Source organism: Orycteropus afer, unplaced genomic scaffold (assembly GCF_000298275.1).
Source record: "Orycteropus afer afer isolate SDZICR_OR568_19922 unplaced genomic scaffold, OryAfe1.0 scaffold00207, whole genome shotgun sequence".
NCBI classification, from domain to species: Eukaryota; Metazoa; Chordata; class Mammalia; order Tubulidentata; family Orycteropodidae; genus Orycteropus; species Orycteropus afer.
Window position 1 is genome coordinate 2,384,674 of NW_006921794.1, and position 25,317 is coordinate 2,409,990.

A 25,317-nucleotide genomic window follows, 5' to 3' on the forward strand; every position below is an offset into this window, starting at 1 on the left:
ATATATATATATATATACTTTGCTGGTTTTTGTGTTTCTCTAGAGAACCCAATCCAACACAGTCCCATCAATCTGTTTTATCTTCTGTTATTTGTACATTTTGGGTTATGCTTGAGAGTCTATTTATGCCATATATAAGGGCCCCTAAATTCGCCCCTAGTTTTTCCTTGAGGAACTTTATAGTTTTAGGTTTCCCATTTAAATCTTTGATCCACTTGGAGTTACTTTTTGTGTATGGTATGCGGTACAGATCTTGTTTCATTTTTCTGCAAATGAATATCCAGTTTTACCAACACCGTTTGTTAGATAGTCTCTTCCCCATTTAATGGATTTCAGCCCTTTGTCAAAGATCACTCACCATAGCTCAATGGATCTATTTTTGGGTTCTCAATTCTATGCCACTGGTCTATGTTTCTGTCATTGTACCAATACCAGGCTGTTTTGACTACTGTGGCTGTATAGTAGGTTTTGAGATCTGGGAGTGTGTGACCTACTTTTTTGTTCTTCTTCAGTAGGGCTTTGCTTATCTGAGATTTTTTTTCGTTTCCATATAAAATTAGTGATTGGTTTTTCCATATCCTTAAAGAATGTTGATGGGATCTGGATTGGGATTGCATTGAATGTATAGATTCCTTTGGGTAATACTGACATTTTCACAATGTTTAATCTTCCTATCCACAAGCATGGTATGTTCTTCCATTTATGTAGATCTCTTATGGTTTCTTGAGATAGTGTTTTGTTGTTTTCTTTTTACAGGTCTTTTGTGTCCCTTTAAGATTTATTCCCAAGCGTTTTATTTTTGGGGGTAGCTTGAATTTGGACAATCTACTTCCGTAGTAATACCACCTTGGAAACCCAGAAAGGGGTCGCTATGAGTTGGATCCAACTCAACGGCAGTGCTTTGCATTTTGTTTTATTTTAAATGGTATTGATTTCCTTATTTCTTTTTCAGTTGTCTCTTTGCTGGTGTAGAGGATTCCCACTGATTTTTGTATGTTGATCTCATATCTTGCTACTATGCTAAATCTCTCAATTAGTTCCAGTAGTTTTCTTGCTAAAATCTCTTGGGTTTTCTAAGTATAGAATCATGTCATCAGCAAATAGGGATAGTTTTACTTCTTCCTTACCAATCTGGATGCTTTTGATTTCCCTTTTTGCCTTATTGCCCTAGCTAGGAGTTATTCCATAGAGATACCACCTTGGAAACCCAAAGAGGGGTGGCTATGAGTCAGATCCTACTCAATGGCAGTGAGGTTTTGAGGAGGACTTCCAATACAGTGTTGAATAGCAGTGGTGATAGAGGGCATCCTTGTCTCATTCCCATTCACAAGGGGAATGGTTTCAGTAGCTCTCCATTGAGAATAATGTTGGCTGTTGATTTTGCATATATACCCTTCATTATATTGAGGAATGTCCTTTCTATTCTTATTTTGCTGAGAGTTTTGATCAGGAATGGGTGTTGGATTTTATCAAATGCCTTTTCTGCATCAATTGATAGGATCATGTGGTTCTTTTGTTTTGTTTATGTGATGGGTGACACTGATTGTTTTTCTAATGTTGAACCATCTTTGCATACCTGGTATGAACCTGATGGTCATAATTTATAATTTTTTTTATATATATTGTTGGAGTCTATTGGCTAGGATTTTTTTTTTTTTTTTTTTGAAGATTTTTGCATCTATATTCATGAAAGATATTGGTTTGTAATTTTCCTTTTTAGTGACATCCTTGCCTGGTTTTAGTATCAAGGTTATGCTTGCTTCTTAAAGTGAATTTGGGAGGATTCCATTCTTTTCTGTGTTCTGGAATGGTTTTAGTAGGATTGGTATCATTTTTTCTCTAAACATTTGGTAGAATTCTCTAGTGAAAGTGTCTGGGCCAGGACTTATTTTAGTTGGTAATTTTTTATGTCCTATTCAATTTCTTCTTTTGTTATTATTCTGTTCAACTTTTCTATCTCAGGCTATGTTAGTTTAGGTAAGTAGTATGTTTCTAGAAATGTGTCCATTTCTTCTAGATTTTCAAATTTGTTGGAGTACAGTTGTTCATAGTATCCTGATATTATTCTTTTTATTTCAGTTAGTTCTGTTGTGATGTTGCCCAATTTGTTTCCTATTTGAGTTATTTGTATTCTCTCCCTCTTTTCCTTTGTTAAATTTGCCAGTGGTCTCTCAATTTTATTAATCTTTACAAAACAGCAATTTCTGGTCTTGCTGATTTTTTCTATTGTCTTTCTGTTTTCTGTTTCATTTATTTCTGCTTGAATCTTTATTATTTCTTTTCTTCTGGTGACTATAGGCTTTTCTTGCTGCTCTTTTTCTAATTGTTGAAGATGTTGGGTTAAGGTGTTGATTTTTGCTCTTATTTTTTGATGTGTGCATTTATTGATATAAGTTGACCTCTGATCACTGCTTTTGCTGTGTCCCAAAGATTTTGGTATGTTGTGTTTTCATTCTCTTTTGATTCAAGAAATTTTTTAATTGCATTTTTTATTTATTCTATTACCTAATTGTTTTTAAGGAGTGTGTTATTCAGTTTCCATGAGTTTGCTGTTTTTCCATTGATCTTCTTTTTTATAGCATTGTGGTCTGAGAAGATGCTTTCCCAGTTTCAGTATTTTTAAATTTATTGCACCTTGCTTTATGGCCTAACATATAGTCTATCCTGGAGAATGTTCCATGTACACTGGAAAAGAATGAATATTGTGCAGTTATTGGGTGAAGTACTCTGTAGATGTCTGCAAAAGGGGCACGCAAGAGACATCTTCTGACCTCCTCTAACTATACAATAGAAAGACAGAATCACCAGCAGCAGCCCAAGGCCTGTTCTTAAGAGGCCAGACAAGCCACCACCCTCCAGCCCTATTACTAACTTTGATACCAACTGTTCCTCCTGTGGCACCCACCACCTCTCTGCTGGGTTAAATAATTCACTGTAGTGGCCACATAAAACTCACAGATTATGGGGTTTATTAGAGAAGCAACAGGCTACAATACAAGTTCAGGAACACACTTAGTTTCTCTCAGCCATCCATTTCTCTCAGTAGCCGGCCATCTCTCTCAGCAGCTGGCCATCTCTCTCAGCAGCCGGCCATCTCTCTCAGCAGCCAGCCGTCTCTCTCAGCAGCACATCTCTTTCAGCAGCACATCTATCTCAGCCAGCAGTGAGAGAGACTCCTTCTGCCTCTTCAAGGGCTCCTTTTGAGCATGGCAGAGTGGCCAAAAACAACCAATCCCAACATCAGAGTTCTACACACCAGGGGGGGGAGAAAACTTCCTAGAAAATTCCTTCATGCTGCTCCCAACAGAAATACCCCCAGGTGGATAACCTTAAAAAATCAGGAGCTACTCAGTTGCTCACAGCAAATTCCACCACAGAGTTTACAAAGACTATGGCTTAGAAAAGCCACACCATATAATTTACTACACTGCAATGTCTTCAAGGTCAAGTTGGTGGATTGTGTTGTTTAGTTCTTCTGCATCTTTGTTGAGTTTCTTTCCCGTTGTTCTGTCTTTCATTGGAAGTTTTGTGTTACAGTCTTCTACTGTGACTTTGGAGTCATCTATTTCTCTTTTCAATTCTGTTCAAGTCTGATTTACGTATTTTGGGGCTCTTTCACTGGGTCCATAGATATTTATTATGGTTATATCCTCTTGTTTAATTGATCCTTTAATCATTATATAATGTTCTTCTTTGTCTGTTATGGTGGTTTTTGTCTTAAACTCAATTTTATCAGAAATTAATATTGCCCCTTCTGCTATTTTTTGCTTGCCATTTGCTTGATATATCTTTTTCCAATCTTTAATTTTTAGTGTATTTTTGTCTTTATCTCTAATGTATGTCTCTTGTAAACAGCATATTGATGGGTTATGTTTTCTTATCCAGTCTGCAACTCTCCATTTCTTGAGTAGTACATTTAATCCATTTTTATTCAGAATAATGATTGACAAGTATGAATTTGTCACTATCATTTTATTATGTGCTTTTTTGTGGTGTTGCTGATTCCTTGTTCCATACAATTTTCCTTGCTGATCTCACTTCCTTCATTGCTATTGTATTGTTGTTGTTGTTGTTGTTGTTAGGTGCCATCAAGTTGTCTCTGACTTATACCAAGCCTATGCAGTGATACCACTGTGGAAATCCAAGGAGGGGTCGCTATGAGGCAGGTCCAACTCGACAGCAAATAACAACATTGCCATCTTGCCTGCATGGTTTCTGCTGAGAAATGAGAGCTTAATCTTATTGGTTGCCCTTTGTAGATAACTTTTCATTTTTCCCATCCTGCTTTCAGGATTCTTTTGGTCTTTGGTTTTGGTGAGTTTGATGATGGTGTGTCTAGGTAATTTTCTTTTGGGGTATCCTGTTTGGGGTTTGTTGTACTTCTTGAATGGATATATTCTTGTCTTTCATCATATCAGGGAAATTCTCTTCCAACAAATCTTCCACTATTTTCTCTGTGGTTTTGTTTTTTTCTTCCTATTCTGGAATTCCAATGACACATGGGTTATTCCTTTTGATGGTATCCCACATGAACATTAGGATTTCTTCATTTTGTTTTGATCTTTTTTTCTGACTGATCCCTTTCCAAAGAAGTATTGAGGTATTTGTCTTCAATGCTGCTAATTTTGTCTTCCATTGATTCAATTCTACTCCTTTGCCCTTTCAATATGTTATCTATTTCTGAAAATTTAGTATTAATCTTCTGGATTTCTATCTGTAGATTTTGTATCATTTCTAATTTTTCATTTATTTTGTCATTTTGTTCTTGTATTTTCTTCTGAAATTGTTCTGGGGTTTTGTCTGTGTTTTCTTTAATTTTGTCATTGTTTTCCTTGATCTGTGTCTCAATCCATTGAAGGTACCTAAATATAGTTCTTTTGAATTCCTTATCAGGGAGTTCCAGTTCTGCTGTTTCCTCCAAGATGTGTTCTGGGTCCATATCCTGGTCCCTTGTTTGTACTGCTTTGTCTTGCTTCTTTGTGTGGATTGTGATGCTCAGTCGTCTCTGAGACATTGTGACATTGTTGTATTTATATTTAATTGGTGATTGTACGTTGGAGTGATTCACCCAAGATTTTCATTTTCTTTGTTTTGTTTGGATGTATCTATGTAAACAGTGTACTATGCTCCTTTATTCACTAATTGGCAGTACTTATGCACTCAACACTTGTCTCCTGGTGGGTGTAATAGAGTATGAGAGTGGCTGCACAGATCTCTGTTAACTATTTGTGAAGAGCAGTTAAAGGTTTGTATTGGCTGTCATGTATTGTTGGCCAGTTGGTGCAGAAGCAAGTGGTGGCTGTTACTCAATTGGTGGGCCTGCAGAAGACGTGGGGGGTATGATTGGGTTGCATGGTCACAATTACTCTCTCCCGCTCAGTTAGTCAAAAACAAGAATTGAAAAACCACAAAAAAGTAAGACCAAAAGGACAAATAAACAAACACTACATAAACACACAGGAATAATCACCAAAAAGATAAAGGGAAAAAAAAAGAGAGAGGAAAGGCAATAAATGAGACGAAATATTTAAAGAAATACTTTTAAAAGACAAAAGAAATATGAGTCACCCATGCTCCATGAGAGTACACAGACTGGGATGGAATTTCCTGTTGGTGGGAGTAAGGGATGGCCGCACCTCCGTTCACTAAGAAGGTGTGGGTATATAAGTAACAAGGGTAATACTGCATCTCTCCAGTCCTCAGCCTCTGGTATGTGCTCAGTAAGTGGAGCCTATTCTTAGATCCCTGGAATCTGAGAGAACGTTGTGGCTTTTATCTAAAATGGTTGAACCGCTTGTAAACATTCAAAATGGTGCACCCTCTGGACAGCCACAAGTCCACAACTCAGTTTGTTGCCTTCTTTGCTGTTTACCTTTTCATTCATCAGCCACCAGTGTAGTCCTCCTTTCAGTCCTTGGTGAGCAGGACTGATTTTTATGTTAATTCTTAGGTCCTAACACCACTTGGAAATATCCAAACTGTCTGTGCTGTCAGGATTGCTGACAGTCCATAGCTCCATTTGTCTCCTTATTCAGTATTTTCATGCAGGTTCTTCTACTAGTTGGAGTTTAGTCCACTTCTGTATCCTTCCTTTCAAAGCTCAGGGCTCCAGGATTACCTTCTGTATCTGTGTCAGTTGGTTTCTCTGTTCTTTGTTGAAGACAGTCTGTGTAGTTTGTCTGGCTATTCTGCCATCTTACCAGAACCAGTACCTTTCTTCTTGATGGAGAAGCCTAATTTTGAGTCGTGGAAAGATAGCTTTCTTTCTTTCTACAGAAGTTTTTGATTCTTCAATTAGAGCACAATGAATGTGTTCTTTATTTTGTTAGGTATTTGCCTTTTTTAAAAAATAAAAATATCCAATCTATGACAGTTTTCTGAAGAGGATCATTGTGATTCTGTTTTGTAGTAGATTTTGGTAGGAGTAGTGGCTACACTGACTTAAGAATTTGGTATTAAGGAAATAAGATGTCTTTTTTAGAGTAAAATTATGACTCAACATATTGATGAATCTGAGTACATTTATGTAGAGGAAACTCAAAAGGTTTGTGCACTGTTATGTTACTGAAATAAACCTCTTAGAATATCCAGAGAAAGACTGTGTCATTCAAACTGTAGATCAGTTTTGGAAACCGTCTTGGAAGCTGGCTAAACATCTAAGCCTTGTGTAGGGTATAAGGAATGTAAGTTAAGAGACTTTTTACTCATCTCGTTCTGCAAAAACGGCACGAAGGCCACATGTTCTGACCTCCTCTAATCCCACAAGAGGAAGGCAGGATTACCAGCAGTAACCCAAGGCCTATTACTGCAAGACCAGACATGCTGCCTCCCTCCAGCTCTTTCACCAACCGTTCCTCCCAAAGCACCCACCACCTCTCTCTTGGGTTTGATAATTCGCTGCAGTGGCCACACAGAGCTCACAGATTATGGGGTTTGTTAGGGAAGCATCACAGGCTACAATTCAAGTTCTGGAAAAAAATGCTCAGTCTCTCTCTCAGCCCAACATCCCTCAGCCAACAGTCTCTCACAGTCTCTTTCCCAGCAGCACTGTTCCCTTGGTGTCTCACTCAGCGATGTGTGTCTCTTGTGTCTTTTTCCCAGCAACATGTGTGTCAGGAGCCCATGTGTCTTTCAGCAGCACGTCTTCCTCAACCAGCAGTCTGAGAGAGTTCTGCCTCTAGGAGGTCTCCTTTTGAGCCCGGCAGGGTGGTCAAACTAGCCAATCATAGTATCAGAACTCTAAGCACCTGAGAGAGAGTGGGCACCTCCCAGAACATTGTTTTGTGGCACTCCCAACAGAAATACTCCAGGTGGACAACTTCAGCAATCAGGAGCTCCTCAGTTGCTCATAGAAAATCTCACCTTGGAGTTTACAAAGACTTATGGGTAGAAAAGCCACACTAAGTAATTTACTACACCACAGGTTCCACTTGTCTTATATGTCAGTCATCTTGTGGACAATTGTTAGTCTGATGGCTTAAGTATTTAATGCATTTAATCACTCTCCTTGTTTAAAGTCCATGCTCACCAAGCAACCTTCTGATGAAGATTTTGCTCTCTATGCAAGTTCCTTCAAACACAGATATGCTGATTATGACAAATAATGTCCATATGAAAGTTGCAGTGTTCATTGCAAATTAATATTTTCCAATTCTGGTTTATATACCTGTCTATAATATCCTCCTTCAAGTTAGAAGTTAGATTAGCACTCACTTCTGAGGAGAAAATCAAGTTTTGAACTTGTCAGGCTAAGAACCTTGACATGTTTATCAAATTGATGCCATCCTGTGAGATTTCTTGAGAAATAGTTTATCAGTTTTCTCCCAGGGATATACTGTACTAGCATCATCATTCTCTGACTGATTTTCTCTTTTCTAGTTGAGATTTTTGACAATAAATATTGATTTATTGAATTAAATTTTCTTAAGGCATTTGACTGCTAACTGGAAGGCTGGCAGTTCAAACCCATCAATCACTCCTCAGAAGGAAGACTGGACAATCTACTTCCATAGAAATACCGCCTCGAAAACCCAAGGAGGGGTTGGTATGAGTCAGATCCGACTTGACGGCAGTGAATTTGGTTTTTTTGGGTACTACCCTAAATCTAATGGATATATTCTATAAAATAAGCTGTAGATTATATCGATTATATCAGATGCTGTTTTGAACCTGAAATTCCATGTCTTCTCAGCATGCAAGTGTATAGTCATCTCACTGTCACATTCTCCACACGCTTGCTCTTCTCCTTCACAGGTTTGTATTGGGATCGCTTCAGAGTTCTGATGGTAGTAAATACATAGTGAAATCTCAGCATGACAGCTCATGGTTTTTCTCCCCTATGGAACTTGTGAATAAAAAGGAAAATGGCAGGGATCTGTTGGAGGGAGAGTTTACTGTTAAGATCTACTGCGCTTTGACAAAGTGTTCAGCACTCAGCAGTGATTAAACAGGGTGACAGTTAAATTATTTTTAGCTCAAAAGTGTTCATGCTACTCCAAAGAGGCAAATGTTGTTTTTCCCCTTTGTCTTTCACAATACTCTAGCACACATACACATGCACAAATTCCAGAAGAGAAACAAACTGCAATTTCCATATTTGAAGTAGGAAAAAAGAGGTGGTAAATAATTTAAGATATTGTGATTAGTGATCTGCTTCTTAGCATATGTGCACAGGATGGAATATTATTTGGAGTCAAAGGATTGAACACACCTCACATGGTAGAAAATGTCAGACTTTATTCAGTTCTGTTTTGAGCTTCACTCATACTGACTAGGTGATTTTAACTGAACTACTGAATTTATATTCTTCTGGTTTCCTAGTAATTCTTATTGCATTGTTAAGAAAATTACATGAAACTATATGAGAGAAAAATGAGATGAAGTACCTAGTTTGGGACTTGGCTATGGAAGGTCTTCAGTGCATGATAGCTTTTATTATTGTGATCATCAATTTTATAATTACTACTACTATTTCGCCTCAGAAACCCAAGGAGGGGTCGCTATGAGTCGGGGCTGACTCGACGGCACATAACAACAACAACAACAACAACAACAACACAACTGTTATTATGACCTTGGAACATATCAGACAGTGAACATAAGTGCCTGGTTACTATTGGAAATACATGGGACATTTTGTATTTTTAAGTTTTTGGTATATGTTCCTTGAATTTAATGAATTTGTTTTTTAGTTTCCTCACTTTAAGGAACCATTAATCTCCTCTAGACCAACCCATTTAAAGCAGATAGAGAACAGTACAATAAGGATGATTACAAATTATGTGGGACTGAGGTCCACAATCTAACTGGATGCCAAAATCATCTTAGGTGCTTACTTGAAAATATAAGTTTCCTAGACTGTCACTGAAGATAGTACTTTGAGAGGTTGGGGTGAGTTGGTTCATCTCTATTTCTGACAGAGCTTTAGGGGATTCTCATGTGAAGGTTTTCAATGTGTAGGCCCTAACACATTATAATCAAGGTACTTCAGAGATTGTGGATGCATATTTGCTTTATTATGTATTACAAATTGACCAAACACAATCATGAAGGTGGTTTAACTAAGTTCTTGTTTTTTTTTTCCTCTCAATTTTTATCTCTATGCTGTTTGCTATTTATATGTAAATAAATTTTCTGCATTTTGGAGGTTTTAGGCTGTACGTAGAGCTACAGTGTTTTTATGACCACCTTCAAACTTCTGTCAGAAATTAAATTAAAAATCCTTGAAGAGCTCATTAAGTATTATGGATGCTGCATTGCATTCTGTGTTTGGTGGAGTGGATTCTCTGTGGACAGTGCTAGGAGTAATTCTCTGTCTTGTGTGAAATGTTTAGGTGAGGTAGCATCGGGCTCTCTGAGGATTGGAACTGTCACTGCACCGATACATAATGCCCATGAGAAAATGAAAGTGCCTGATGTTCTATTCTATGACAACATTCAGGTAAGATCATTGTTTTGTATTCATAGACAAATCACCATTTATATTGTGGCAGCTATCAAAGATTCAAGTGAAAGTGATGTTTAATCATTTTTATAATTTCCTAAATTCAAATTAAATGATTCAAACTGAAGAGAATGAAACTTAGTTCTATTAAGGCATTGCAAAACATAACATTCTTTCCAAATATACCTGAAAGAGGACTTTCTGCTACGACTAGGGTAATAAATTTTACACATATGTGTACACATGTTATATGACTGCACTTAAGGTAAATGAATTGAATACATTATTAAATTAATTAAAAACAAAATAGAACTAATAGTCATCCTCTCTTTTGCGTGCTTATTAGGTAAATCAGTATGTGTTTGATGCACCATTTTTCTACACATTCCTACTATTTTATTTTTGAGGGGATAGTTGAGAATTTCTGATTTCTAAACTAACCAAGCCTTATGGACCATCCATTAATACATAGAAATAGGTTTTTGTACTCAGAAGTTCACTTTATAGGTGTTTGCTTTCATAAGAATTATTCCAGGTAAAATTACCTATAATAATCATAATATAAAAGGCTTTTTTTTCTTGATTTTCTATCAAGCAGTTATATAGTTCTTATATTGTGTGGGGGAGGCACTTAATTTTTTCATGAAATGCTTTGCTATGAATGCGTGTGCAAATAATAACCTTACAGTTATAATTTAATAAAACTTTGTTATGAGTTGAACTGTGTCTGCCAAAAATAAGTGTTTTAAATCCTAATCTCTATGCCTGTGGTTATAACCCTATTTGAGAGTGGGTTGTCTTTGTTATATTAATGAGCCAGGATTGGTGTAGGGTATATCTTGAGTCACTTTCATTTGAGATATAAAAGAGATTAAACAGGGGAGCAGAGGAGAGATGGGTTAAGATGCCAAGCCAAATGGAGATGTCCAAGGGACCAGGAAGCAGAAAGGTGAAAAACAATGACCTTCCTCCAGAGCCTACACAGCTAGAAAGCTTTGCCCTAGATCTAGCACTCTCAATTTGAACTCCTGGCCTTCTAAATGAGAAAAGAAATTTTCTCTGTTTGTTAAAGCCACCCACTTTTGTTATTTCTATAATAGAAATAGATAACTTTGACAAATGTCTACTTACTATTTCACTACATGAAGAAGGTAGGAAAATTAAAGTAAAATTTCTTTTTTACTGTCATTCTCAGTCTTCCTTATTGTCCAATGAGTACCATATTTTTCCCCTTAATAATATTAACAAAGTAGAAAGTACCTAGGCAAATTTTCTTCCTCAGTAAAAGCATTGTATAATATTTTTAAGTCTGTCAAAATTAAAATTTTCTGTGGCATAGCAAAAGGGATAACCCTTGTTTTTATTTATTCTATAGCCAATTAAGTATTGTATATTTTAATTTTCTTCCTAGAGCATTACTGCTCTTGTATGAGCAGTGGACAAATGAACAGAAAATAAACTTATTTAGCTCAAAAGGAGAGAGAGAAAAAAGAAACAAAACTTTCCCATCAAATAGAAACAGAAACGTGATTGTAAGGGAATACACACTTTTCTGGCATTGACAGAATCACACTCTGCACATGTAGTAGAAAGGAACCAAGAGAAAAGACTTAGGAAACTGTGTTATAAGTGACAATTTGAAAAAACCCTTGGTGACAAAGGTTGAAAAGACTTCACAACATTTAAGAATGTGGGAAATTGAGGAGGGAGGAGGAACTTTGTTCTCTGAACACAGTGTCTGTTGCCATGGTGTTTATGACATACACATTGAGGACTGCAGGGCTCCTGTGAACTTTACACAGTGGCCCTGGGGGACGTTTTGTAGCCTGTCTTCAAATGTACTGTCTGGTCCTAAAGCTTTATGACTTAATCATTAATAAACCATATTTGAGCTGTCCCCATTCTGGGGGCAGTGGCTTGATTAAATTTGGTTCTGTTGTATGCATTACTGTGTCATCTTTGCAGCAGTAGGCTGAGTGCCTCTGGCCAATTTTAGATGCTCCTTTACTCCTCTTTGCCCTTGGGTCCCCTTAGCACACTGTGTTGCAACTGACTTTTTAAATATGTGTTTTCACATCACTAAGTTAAAGCCCCTCGGAAGGACAATAGGGCAATCTACTTCCCTAGTGATACTGCCTTGGAAACCCAAGGAGGGGTCTCTATGAGTCGGGTCCGACTCGATGGCACATAACAACAACAACAACAAAGTTAAAGCCCTGGGTGGTTTGTTGTTTCTTATTTTTATTTTTATTTTATTTTGTATCTCAGCAAATACCACTGTGCCTGTCACTTAACAACTATTGACTGGATGTGTGGTGAGTGGATTAATGAAAGATAGAATAAGATTTGAAGATATATAATCAGGAGTATTATTAGTTCATTAAATCTTTCATTAAGAACTATTATGCTTTTAGCAGAAAGGAGAGATTGGAGAAGAGAGAGATTAATAGGCTCTTAATAAGCTTAAGGAGTTTAGCTCTGAAAACATTTTAAAAATGTTTCTTGCCTTGAGCTAAAGTATTGATATACAGAGATTAATGTGTATGTGTGTATATGTATGTGTGTGTAGAGAGAGAAATACACACATATATATCCCATCTCTTTCTCCCTCTCACACACATGCACACAAAGAGCTCCAAGGATCACATTGCTTCTAATCTCATGAGGGAGACAAATAAGTAAGTACACCTGGTTATCACGCAATGTGGTGGAAGTATGCTCAGGTTACTATGGTAGCACTGATGAGATGGAATGCGCATGGAATATAACCAGGCAAAGGAGGGAAGGTTTCTCAAGCAGAGACACTAGTATTTACAGACACTTGGCTACATGAGACAGTGGCTTCATTAGGAGCTACATTGTTGTTATTGCTGTTGTATACCATCAATTCAATTCTGACTCATAGCAACCTTATCGGCAGAGGAGAAGTGCCCCATAGGGTTTCCTAGACTATACGTCTTTACAGGATCAGATCACCAAGTCTTTTATCCTGCACAGTGACTGGTGGCTTTGAACTTCCAACCTTTCTGTTAGCAGCCAAGCGTTTAATCATTGTGCCATCAAGGCTCCTTTAGGGAGCACATGCAGGTAATTAGTTCCTCAAAACTCAAACTGACTGCCATCAAGTCAGATCCGATTCATAGCGGTCATTGGATTTCCAAAGCAGTATCTCTGTGGAAGTAGATTGCCCAGTCTTCCTTCTGAGGAGTGGCTGATGGGTTTGAACCACCAGCCTTCTGGTTAGCAGTCAAATGCCTTAGGCACTACATCACCAGAACTTGGTGCAAATGTTTAATGCACTGGCTACTAACTGAAAGGTTGGAGGTTATGAGGGAGTCATTCAAAGATGTTAAGCAAATTTCTGACTTTGCTAATTTTGTATTGACTCTTCAATGTTATCAATGAGGTAGAAGGCAAAAGAGAGGCCAGTTAGGAGATACAGTAGTAGTCCAGGTGAAGTTATGAAGGCTCTAAACCAAGGCAGTGTCAGTAGACAGTGAGAGGACACGTTGCAGAAGTAATTATGAGGATGAATCAGTGAAACTTTGTGTTAGGTGGAAGACATGGATTCTGCTTCAAGGAGCACATACTCAAAACAAAAACCAAACTCACTGCCATCGAGTCACTTCTGACTCAGCGATCCCCATTGGGTTTCCAAGGCTATAAATCTTTACAGAAGTATATTGGCTCATCTTCCTTCCATGGGGTGGCTGGTGGGTTTGAACCACTGACCTTCTAGTTAGCAGCCAAATGCCTTATCCACTACACCACCAGAGCTCCTTAAGGAGCACATAATATAGTGGAAAAACCAGAGAGGGAAAAGGAGATTATACTATTGCTTGAACGATTTCTCTTAGAAAGATTAGCACAAGCCTGGTCCCTATGAGGGGGAGGTTAAAGATGTCCAAATGTCCAAACTACTGTGCCACTCCATCATTTCAGATTTTAACTCCCCCTCTCAGTAATCTCCCCTGTCTTAGGGTTCTGTATTTCACTGTAACGCCTCACAGAGCTCACAGACACCCAAGGGATCATCTCACGTAGTGGTGGTAGAGGCTGGGAAGCTGGCAAGTGGCAGGTCTGTGAGTAGGTCTGGAGGATCCTCCCAGTTCTCGGGGTTTGATGAACCTCGATCAGCAGATCAGATGATGGCTGCCATCCCAAATCCAGGGATGAAATGACGATGAGCCAAAACACAGAACCAGAGCAAGAGGAGGGCGAACCTTCCCAGGAGATTCATAGGTATACCCTCAAGGAAGGTAAGGGTGTTGATTTGAGTTATACCCACCAGCAAGGCAGCACTCAAGATCTATTCCACCTGTGTTGCTCCAACAAAAGTAACCCAAGTGGATGGTTTTAACAACCAGCAGCTACTCAGTTGCTCACGGCAAATCCCACCACAGAGCCAATTGCCAGTCATTTTAGGGAAATGACTACTGCTAGCTGCCCAGCCAAATTGACACCCGACCTTAACTACTACACCACCCCAAACAGACATGGATAATAAGATTTACAACACATCACCAAATGGAGGACGGTGGCTAGAACGGCCACATCAAGCAATTCACTGCAACTATATTATTCCCCATGACTGGAGCACAGAGTGAGAGAAGAACATTGGCAGAAAGTGAGGCTGAGCATAGATGAAGAAAGCTAAGGAGTAGTATTTATTTATTCTTAAAGTAGTAGAGAGTCATTGAGGAATTTTGAGAAAATAAGTGCCATGAGTTTGCATCAGGGTTATAGAGAACACATTGCCTTAGGAAAACACTGGTTACAGAGGCAAATAAGCTGATAAAAATCTAGGCCAGAGATAATAAAAAACTGAAAGCTGTGGGGATAGAAATGAAAGAATAGATGCAGTTGACTTTTTGGTGGTTTAGTTGTTAAGACTTGATGTGTAATTGCATCTTTAAAGAAAATAAAAATCCTTATAACTGGACCAATAAGCAATATTATGATAAAGGAGAAAAGATTAAAGTTGTCAAGGATTTCAGTTTACTTGGATCCAAATCAACACCCATGGAAAGCAGCAGTCAAGAACTGAAACAGCATATTGCATTGGGCAAATCTGCTGCAAGAGACCTCTTTAAGGTGTTAAAGAGCAAAGATGTCACTTTAAAGACTAAGGTACACCTTACCCAAGCCATAATATTTTTAATAGCCTCATATGCATGTGAGCAACTCTGGTAGCGTAGTTCCTAAGGCACTTGACTGTTAACCAAAAGGCTGGCGGTTCAAACCCACCAGCCACTCTTCGGAAGGAAGGGCAATTTACTTCCGTAGTGATACTGCCTTGGAAACCCAAGGAGGGGTCGCTATGAGTCGGGTCCGACTTGACGGCACATAACAACAACAACAATATGCATGTGAGAGCTGGACAATGAATAAAGAAGACTGCAGAATTGATGCATTTGAGTTGTGGTGTTAGAGTAGAATATTGAATGTACCATGGATTGCTAGAAGAATGAACAAATCTGTCTGGGAGGAATAGCTGAATGCTCCTTAGAAGTGCAAATAGCCAACTTCGTCTCTTATACTTTGGTTATCAGAAGGGACAAGTCCCTGGAGAAAGGATATCATGCTTAGTAGAGCAGAGGGTCAGTGAAAAAGGAAAAGACCCTCAACAAGATGAACTGCTACAGGGGCTGTGACATGGACTCAAGCATGGCAACAATTGTGAGGATGATGCATGACCAGGCAGTGTTTTGTTCTGGTACACAGGGTCCCTATAAGTTGTAACCAACTTGATGGCACCTGGTGGCATAGTGTCTAAGGCATGTGACTGCTAACCAGAAGGCTGGTGGTTCAAACCCACCAACCATTCCTCAGAAGGAAGGTTGGGCCATCTACTTCCATAGTGATACCATCTCTGAAACCCAAGGAGGGGTCGCTATGAGTCAGATCCAACTCGACGGCAGTGAGTTAGTTTAACAGCAACAAGGCAGGAGTGATGTGGGCAGGAAGATGATGATGACAGGGGTTTGGGCAAGAGGTAGAAAAATGATGCCATTCATTGGGATAAAAGGTATAGAATAAAAAAAAATGAAATTGAAGAGAAAGCAGTGAGTCAAATTTTGGATATGTTGAGTTAGAGGAGGTTGGGCAATAACCAAGTGGTCTGATAGTCTGTTAGAAATACAAGGTGAAGGTAGGGAGAAAAATCTTTCTGTTAAAGATCAGTATAGATTTGGTAAGCAGTTCTGGTGGCTCAATGGTGAAGCTTTCAGCTGCTAACTGAAAGGTCAGCAGCCTCTTTGTGGTAGAAAAGACTTGACAATCTGCTCACATAAAGATTATAGCCTAGAAAACCCTATGGAGGCAGTTCTACTCTGTCACATGGGGTTACTATATGAGTCAGAAATTGAGCTAACGGCACCCAAAAACAACAGAATATGGGTTTGTGTCACTTAAGGTCTGTTTGGATAATGTCCAACTACATATATGTCTGTGGTCCCATGAGTTTTTTTTTTTTAAAGGGGAGAAGTAGTTCTCCTTTTGTTTACTGTCTCCCCCTAATGGTTTTGACACAATGTGTATAATAATGGTCTCAAATATAGCAGTGATTGTGAGGATGGCTTAGGACCAGGCAGTGTTTCGTTCTGTTGTATATAGGGTAGCTATGAGTTGGAATCGGCTCATCAGCACCTAATCACAACAAAGATGATTTCAAAGATCCCAAGCACAGACTCTTGCAGCACTGGACCATGGGCAGGATACAGGCAGGTGAGGCAGAGAACATGGCTCTAAGTGTCAACTTTTGGGCTTTGTCTGGTGGGCAGGTGATGGTGCCTATGGCGCCAGTGGGGCTGCACAACTGGGCGGCTCCTGCTGCTCAGGTGATTGGAATAGTGGGTGGGGCTGGGCGTGTGTGGCTCCCTTCCTGCTCACTTCCTCTTGTTCCACTCTTGTCCCCGCCCTCTCATCCATCACTGTTACAAGTGCCTGCTCCTCTAGTCTCCTCTAGCAGCAGCTCTAGTAGTGGTAGCAGTAGCAATGAGGACAACTGGAAGCAGGTTGCTATAAGGTTTTAATATGGTGTTCACACAATGTCCAAATCACATAATATCCTGTTTAACAGAACATGACCTTAGACTTAACTAACACTAGTTGATTTGAATAATCTAATTAGATGTAATGAGGGCATGAAGTAGGAGGACATGAGAATAGTAAAAAAGCTAAGAATATAAATATTGTTTGAATTATTTTGTAGCATTTACATCACTATACTAGTGCTTAGCGAGCTCTGGTGGTGCAGTGGTTAAAGCATCCACCTGCTAAGCAAAAGGTCAGCCGTTCAAACCCACCTACTGCTCCATAGGAGAAAGATGTGGCAGTCTGCTTCTGTGAAGATTTATAGCCTTGGAAACCCTATGGGACAATTCTACTCTGTCCTATAGTGTTGTTAGGAGTTTGGAATCTACTCATTGGCAGTGAGTATGTTAGTGCTCATTCTATCATTTTTTATTTCTCATGCAGATTAACCCATTTATTACTGCAACAACTGGAAATTGGCACTAATTTTTAGCACTTACATCTTAGACAGAAGAGGTCTCCAAGCTTACCACTAGAAACCAGACTAAAATAATGTCTTAGAACTCCCTTTTAACTAAACCAAAACAAACCCACTGCCATGGAATCGATTCCGAATCATAGCGACCTCCATTGGGCTTCCAAAGCAATAAATCTTTATGGAAGTAGATTGCCCCATCGTCCTTCTGAGGAGAAGCTGGTGGTTTTGAACTGCCAACTTTCTGGTTAGCAGTCACATGCCTTAGGCACTGCACCACCAGAGCTCCTTTCCTTTTACTCAGGGCAGTCTTATATCTCAGTTTGCTTATAACACTTCCTGTTTGTATGTGTCCCAGCATAATTATTAATAGTATCTCTCTTTACTTTAAAAATTGTTTTAGAATGGACAATAAATTGATATGATCATCCTACTTCAGGCTTTATTAAAACTCTAGCTCCAATGTGAAAACATTTAAAAAAATTAAAACCCAGCAAATACTTACCTGTTTATGAAGGAGGGAAAAACTTTCTGTTGTTCTTTCTAAAGAAAAAACTGTGAAGAAAAATATTGGCTAAATTTGACAAGTAAAATCTTATGATATATTTGGCAAGGAAAAACTTATGATTAAATAAACAGAAAAGAAAATATACTATAAAGCAAGTTTAAAAAAAAGAGCAAGTGGCAATATCAACAGCATGTATTCCATGTGAAGTGCTAATTTTCCTTATGTTTTTCAAAACATACAAATAAGAAAAACAGGAATGTTTGACTTTTAACAATAAGCAAAAAATAAACAAAAATCCATTAAGGAATTAATTTTAAGGCATTAGAAATCCACTCAAAGATTTAATTTGAAAAAAGATGTTCTTATTGCATTGTACTTTATAATAGAGAAGAATTGGAAATAACCTAGAAGTATATGGGTTTGATAAGTAAATCTTGGAATAATAATAAAAAAATACTATGTAGTCATTTAAATCATAGTTTAGGGGTAAAACACATCCCTCTGTGCTTGAAAATGCAGGTCTAAATGGAGTTTGGCATCTGATGAGCTACCTTAACACCCTAGGTATTTGGATCCCATTTTATATTCAGAATGAACACAGCTTGTGTCTATAATGTGGATAAAGAAGATTTCCACAAGAGGGGTACTGTTCTTTCCTAGCCTTAGTGATTTTAAATAAGTTTTTCAAAGGGTTGATGTTGGACTTACTGGGAACATAAAAAATAAATAGCAGATATGTGGATTATAACAAGAAATAACAAAGAAATCATTTTACTCTGTACAAGTTTACCAGTCTCCATGTATTGTTGACACTTTAGTTAATAAGCCAAAAAAAAAAAAAAATTATTTTGAAGTTTATCCTTTATTGTGGGTATTTAGTTTTAAGTTACTAAAAGTCTTTTTTTTTTTGTTTTTAATCAGTAAAATGCTGAATATAAGTAGCTTCTTCTCATAGTCAAAGCGAAAAGAATCACAATGTTCTTTTGCCTTTTTTATAATAAAAGCCATTTGCCATTGAGTTAATTCTGACTCTTGGCAATCTGGTGTCAGAGTACAACTGTCCTCCCTAGGATTTTCAATAGCTGGTTTTTTGGAAAGGTGCTCTGGTGGTGCAGTGCCTAAGGCATTTGACTGCTAACCAGAAGGTTGGTGGTTCACCAGCCACTTCTCAGAAGGAAGATGGAACAATCTAGTTTCATAAAGATTTACCACTTTGGAAACCCAATGAAGGTCACTATGATTCGGAATTGACTTGATAGCAGTGAGTTGTTTTTTGGAAGCAGATCACCAGGCAGGTCAGGCTTTTCTTCCAAGGTGCCTTTGGGTAAACTTGAGAACCACGAAGCTTCTGTTTAGAAGTGAGCATGTCAAATTGTTTGTACCACCCAGGGACCCCTTTATTCATATTGGAAACTTCAGTCACTGCGTGCTTATGGGTCCATCATTGACTTGATATAGAAAAATCAAGAGAAAGTAATAATGATATTAACTGTTCTGGGATTAGATACCCCCCCACACACACACACAGTACCACTGCACACACTCTACTGCTGCACATATACACATGCATGCCCCGTGCCTACTCCTGGAATGATCCTTTGACCTACTTACAGGAGCACTATTTTTCAATATATAAAATAACAATGTTTTCTCTATTAAAAAAAAAAAAACACAACCTGCAATCCTGTTCTTATACTGTGTCATAATTTTACTTGAAAAATGTGAAAGGTAAATAATGTATTTTTAAAACTACAACTATACGTAGTTTTGAAGGTAATAGTTTAGAGGAAGTCAATGTAACATGGTCTATGGAAATCTCCACTTATTTGAGGAAGGCTTTGTATATTTACATTAGCAACTATTAATTTAAATACTAAATTACAAGTCAACTCTACATACTTTAATAGCTGAAAGATATTTTAACTGAATTTTTAAAACTCTTTGTCTTGTTAGTGACTTTGTCTTGTTTAGGCAAATTATTTAAAGTTTTCAGTTTGGTGGTAGAACTTATTTATAACCACAGCATTAGTTTCATTTTTTTGTTGTTGTTTTGTTTTTTTGTTTGTTTTTAATCATGTTGTTAGAGTATTGGCTGTCATAAGAGATCTGTTTTTTCCATGATGATATTTTTGTAGTTACTTATTTCACCTTAATTGTACAAAACTCAATTAACTTCTAGTTCTTTTTCCTCTAGCACATGATAGTGATGGAAGATATGCTAAAAGACTTTCTTCTTGGAGAACACTTGTTATTGGTTGGTAACCAGGTGAGTTATGGCTGGATCCCAGGCTCTAGGCAATATATATATATATTAGTTTAAAAGCAGTGAGTTTCTTCTTACTGAAATAAGTTTTGGGAAAGAATTCTCTCCTCCCTCCTCCCCCCAATTAAAAAACTGGTTTAATTAAACAAAGAGACTTCCGCCCTCTGAATTTTAGAATCATCTCAGAGCTTAAATCACCACCCCACTGTTCGTTCAGTCACCCATAAAGTCTAGACCAGTCTACCTCATCAACATCTATTCTTGTTTCCCATATCTGTCGCCCCAGCCTAGCTTGCCATCACCTGGATTACACCAACAATTTCCACCATAGCTCCACGCCCACATTCCTCTTGCTCTGACCTATCTCGTGCTCTGCAGCCAGCTTGATACTTCTGAAACTAAAATCTGATTAAGCTCACTTTTGGTTTTGCTTGAATTAGCTCTCCCTTGCCCTTAGAATACAGTAGGATCTTCAGTGTGACTTGAATGTCCTGCAGCCTCAGACTCTGAGCACCTCTCTGGCCGAAACCCCTGACTCCCTCCTTTCACTCTGTCTTAGCTTGAGCCACTCTGAACTTTCTTTAGTTTCTTGTGTCTTCTCTGGTCCTTGATGTATGCTCTTCCCTCTCCATGGAGGACGCCTCCCCTTGTTTACCCCTCTCCCCAATCCCTGACTCCTGGGAGGAAGGCCTTCCCTTGTCCCTGGCTGAATTAGGTTTCTCCTGTTTTTACTCCCCTTTCTCTCCCTTTCATCACTCTACTCAAATGCTACTGTAAATACACAGTGAATGCCTCTGTTTCCAGCTTGTCAGTGTGGTCTTCTAGGGCAGGGACAACATTTCTCTTGCTCATCTCTGTATCCAAAGAGGCTGTGAAAGTTCTTAGAAATTGTTCTAAAATGCTATACAAATAGTGGCACAACATCTAGTATGCTACCTCCAATCTGTGTCCAGTCCCAGAGAAGGGAACAAGACCCTCAGGCAACAGACTGGGCAATGGCATAGGTCAGGTGATGGGAAGAGGACCTATACCTCTGTAGGTACATGGTTGGACTCCAGCATATCTTGAAAATGGGAGATCCTGCTGTTTTTCAGACTTGGCCACATAACTGTGGCTCAGCAACCAGGTACACAGAGGCCGCCAGCTGAAGATCCTTAGGAGGAACAGGCAGAAGACGTGTCATGGTGTCTTGCCTTCTCTTATTCCCATTCTGTCACCCTTCTCTTTGGAGAATGGAAACACAGAGATTGTATTCAGTGTAGGTTTGCTTCTTATAGCTAGCCTTTTTCATAGCAAAAAGGTTGTCAGTTCTTTGATTATAAACTTCTAAAACAGTCAGTGTCATATAATACCAATGTTGAAGGAACCTGTAGATTTTGTAAGTCAATTATGCCACCTGTGTCCTTTAAATTATCTAGTGAAAGACTCTCTTAGATTGTCATTTGTTGTCTTCCATCATCTCATCCACATGCCTCCAGCCTAGTGTCTCAGTTCTCCTCTCAAACTCTTGTCTTCATCTGAATTCAGCACTCTGTTCCCCAGATATGTCCTCTTCTCCCTGTTACATCCCAGCCTTTGCTCTTTGCCTGCATGGCCAGCATGCTCTCTTGTTCCCCTCAGATTTGCTACTGAAATCTATTCAGTCTCAGAGTGGTAACTGATACCATAGAAAAGAAGCAAGCTGCCTTCCTGTCCGGGTTTTCCAGTTCTCTGTGTGATAATGGTAAATTGTCATTCCTTTTCTCAAGTCTTTTCCTTTTTACCTGTAAAATGATAGGATTGGAATGGGTATTTTCTAAGGTCCTTCTGGCTTTCCATTTTATAGCATGTTTCTTTAAGAAAGCTTTTCCTGAATGCGTTAGCCCGCAGGTTGACCCCATTATATATATAGCAGTTCATTTATAGCTTTCTCTTGGCCTTGTTTTAGACTTAAGTGCCTATATGTGATCTCTATACTAAATTAAAAGCCCCTTGAGAAAAGTGTGTGTTCTTTTTGCATCCTCCCTGATGCCTTGCATACAGTAAGCATTCATCACATATTTGCTGAGTGAATCACTGGATATTAGAGGACTACTGTTAGTTGCCATTGGGACTCATAGTGACCCCAAGCGTGTCAGAATTGAACAGTGAACCATCAGGTTTTCAAGGCTGTGACTTTCTGAAGCAGACTTCAGGCCTGTCTTCTAGGGTGCCTCTGGGTGAACTCCTAGTAGTTGGGTACTTAACCATTTGTATCTCCCAGACTTACCCAATTAGGAGACTATTGTTAGATGCCATTGAGTCAATTCTGATGCATAGTGACCCTACAGGACAGAGTGGAACTGCCCCTTAAGTTTTTTGAGGCTGTAAAGTTTATGGAAGCATCTTTCTCCCACAGAGCAGCTGGTGTGTTCAGACTGCCAACTTTTCAGTTAACAGCCGAGCACTAAACTACTGCTCAATCAGGGCTCTGTATTAGAGGACTAGCTAAAATAAATTCCTAATGAGAGACTGAAATGATTTAGAAGTAATAGTGCCTAAGACATTTGACTGCTAATCAAAAGGCTGGTGGTTCAAACCCCCCAGCCACTCCTCAGAAGGAAGATGGGGCAATCTACTTCCATAGTGATACTGCCTCGGAAACCCAAGGAGGGGTCGCTATGAGTCGAATCGACTCAATGGCAGTGAGTTGTATTTTTGGTTTTTTGGGTTTTTTTTTTTTGGTATAAATTTAAAATCTAGGCTTGTTTCGATTATTTTCAAGAGATTCTAAAATACATTGACCAGATTTCCTGTTCTGTAGACTTGCAACTGTGAGGGAAACAAATGAATAAGGTAGAATCTAGGGACGGCCCATTCTAAGGAGTAAGGTGTTAAATAGTTCATTTGACTGGATACCGCTGTAAACGGATAGGATCAGAGACTTGGCAGCATTATCACCAGGACACAATAATGAAATACTAATTACCTAAAATTTCCTAATACTAATTGAATGCTAATTACGGTTTAGCTAATTAAATGAAGTATAACTTTGCCCAAACTAATATTTACCAGGACAGGAACTGAAAATTGGACCATGGTGATGGCTAAATTTTTATTTTTTTTAATACCTTAACTAACTTCAGTTTCTTTCGTATTTATTTTCAGAAGCTGAGTTCATTAGTGAAAATATCTAGTTCATTAGTTGCAATATCTATCACAAGATTAGTCACCTGTTTGTTTCTAAACAAGATGTTCTATCTCGATTAGAACTAACCAAAACCCACTGCTGTTGAGTCGATTCCTACTTATAGCAACCCTATAGGACAGAGTAGACCTGCATCATAGAGTTTATTTACAGAAGCTGGCTACCACATCTTTCTCCCGAGCAGCTGTTGGGTTCAAACTGTTGAACTTTTGGTTAGCAGCTGACCATTTTAATTACTGTGCCACCAGGGCTCCTTTTGATTAGAAAGGCTCTAAGTCCATATTTATTTATTTGCAAATAACATGCTCTTTTTATGTTTGGGGTGGAAGTAGGAAGGTGTTGTTTAAGTGGTACTGTTTTTGTTAATGGTGATGAAAATTTAGAAATGGATAGTGATAATTAGCACATATAATGGTAAATATTGTTAATGTCACTGAATTGTAAAGGTCATAGTGGTTGAAAAGTTTTGCTATGTATATTTTACTGCACTTAAAAAAAGAAAGAAAGAAAGTGTCTGTTTTAAGATCTGAGCAAGTTTCTATGGTTAGACTCTTGTTTAGTTCCATCTGATATGTATGAGGGAGAAGAAAGCCACCTCAGGCTTTCTGGACTGGCAGATGCATAGCAAGCACCCCCAAGAGATGCGCTGTGGAGGGGATTGGGATGGAGGTTATGTGTTCTCTTTCCTTGTGCTCTGAGAGTCTGAACATCTAGGAGAGGAGAGATCCTTGTCCTAAAATGTGTACTTTTGAAATCACAGTAGTTCAGGTCCTTCTTCAGTCCTTTTGAACATGCCTTGCTTCATTTATCAACAGTGTTTCAGTACCTCTGTTATTTTTCATGCCTCTTCTCACTTTCACCCTTATTTTCCATTTTGTGGAACGAACCGCTGGAAAAAGGAAAAAGACAAGGGAATGAAGGTGCAGGGGGTAGGTTGGGACCACCAGCTCTGACTCTCCTGTGTAGCGTCACTGGTGTTTCCGTTCAAATGCAGAGTGACAGCCATCTGGGAGAATGCCTATTTTAATCATGATTTATTTTCAAACCAAGTGAAGCATTTTGAAGTAGTTGATCAGGCTTGCTTCTTTCTTATTCACTTTCTAAAATGTTAAATGATGACTATTAAAAAAAATGACTAAGCAGTGAAGCTTTGGGGTTTAAATATTGACAGATGCCCTCAGTGCGTTGGTACAGTTATACAATAAATTGGAATGAATGCTCTTTAGACAAACTTCCAGATTTTCTATAGGTAGATACAGCCTACTAAGCTTTCTGTTTGCCAATTACCAACTGGTGAAAGTCCCTGAGGAAACTTTTCAACAGTTGAAATTGTAAGTTTAGTTATGTTGTTGCAAATTATTCTGTTACTAGTGGCAACTTTTATAATGAGAAAATGTAAAGGGATAACTTGATTTTGAGGTATCTCAAGATTTATCATCTTTATTAAACACAACCTCAGTTTTTCCTTCCAGATATTTTTTCTAAGGATCTAGATGTTATATGATTTCACATCTCCTGGGAAGCCTATAATCAGTACCATAATCAGTAATTAGTACTTATTAAAATTAAAGTAGTCCATATCTTATTTTGGTGAAATAAAAGTGATAACGTATTTTTGATACTTTCTGTTTTCTGTGTGGCACAGCACTCAGGCAAATTGACGCAGAATTGCTACCTTTCAGCCAAAAGGAATAGGGTGGCCTGAGGTTATGTGTGTTTGGTGGTCACTTAGTATCTGTTGCATATTATAGAGTCACTTTAATATGCTATATCATGCATTATTTTCTATGTGCTGTAATTTGGCTGTTAACTAGAATGTCAGGAGTTCAAACCAGTGGTTCTGCAGAAGAAAGATGGGGTGATCTACTTCCATAAAGATTTACAGCCTCAGAAACCCAATAGTGCTCGTTATGAGTTGGAATCAATT

The 25,317-nt window shown here is 38.4% G+C and overlaps 1 protein-coding gene across 1 annotated transcript in view; it reads left to right on the forward strand.

The window, feature by feature from the left end:
• Positions 1 to 25,317, forward strand: part of VWA8 (von Willebrand factor A domain containing 8) — a 751,729-nt gene that overhangs the window by 361,454 nt on the left and 364,958 nt on the right. Inside the window, exons 19-20 of the mRNA XM_007948177.1 lie at positions 9,834 to 9,940; positions 20,156 to 20,227. Coding sequence (XP_007946368.1) covers positions 9,834 to 9,940; positions 20,156 to 20,227 — 179 coding nt within the window. The remainder of the gene's footprint in view (positions 1 to 9,833; positions 9,941 to 20,155; positions 20,228 to 25,317) is intronic.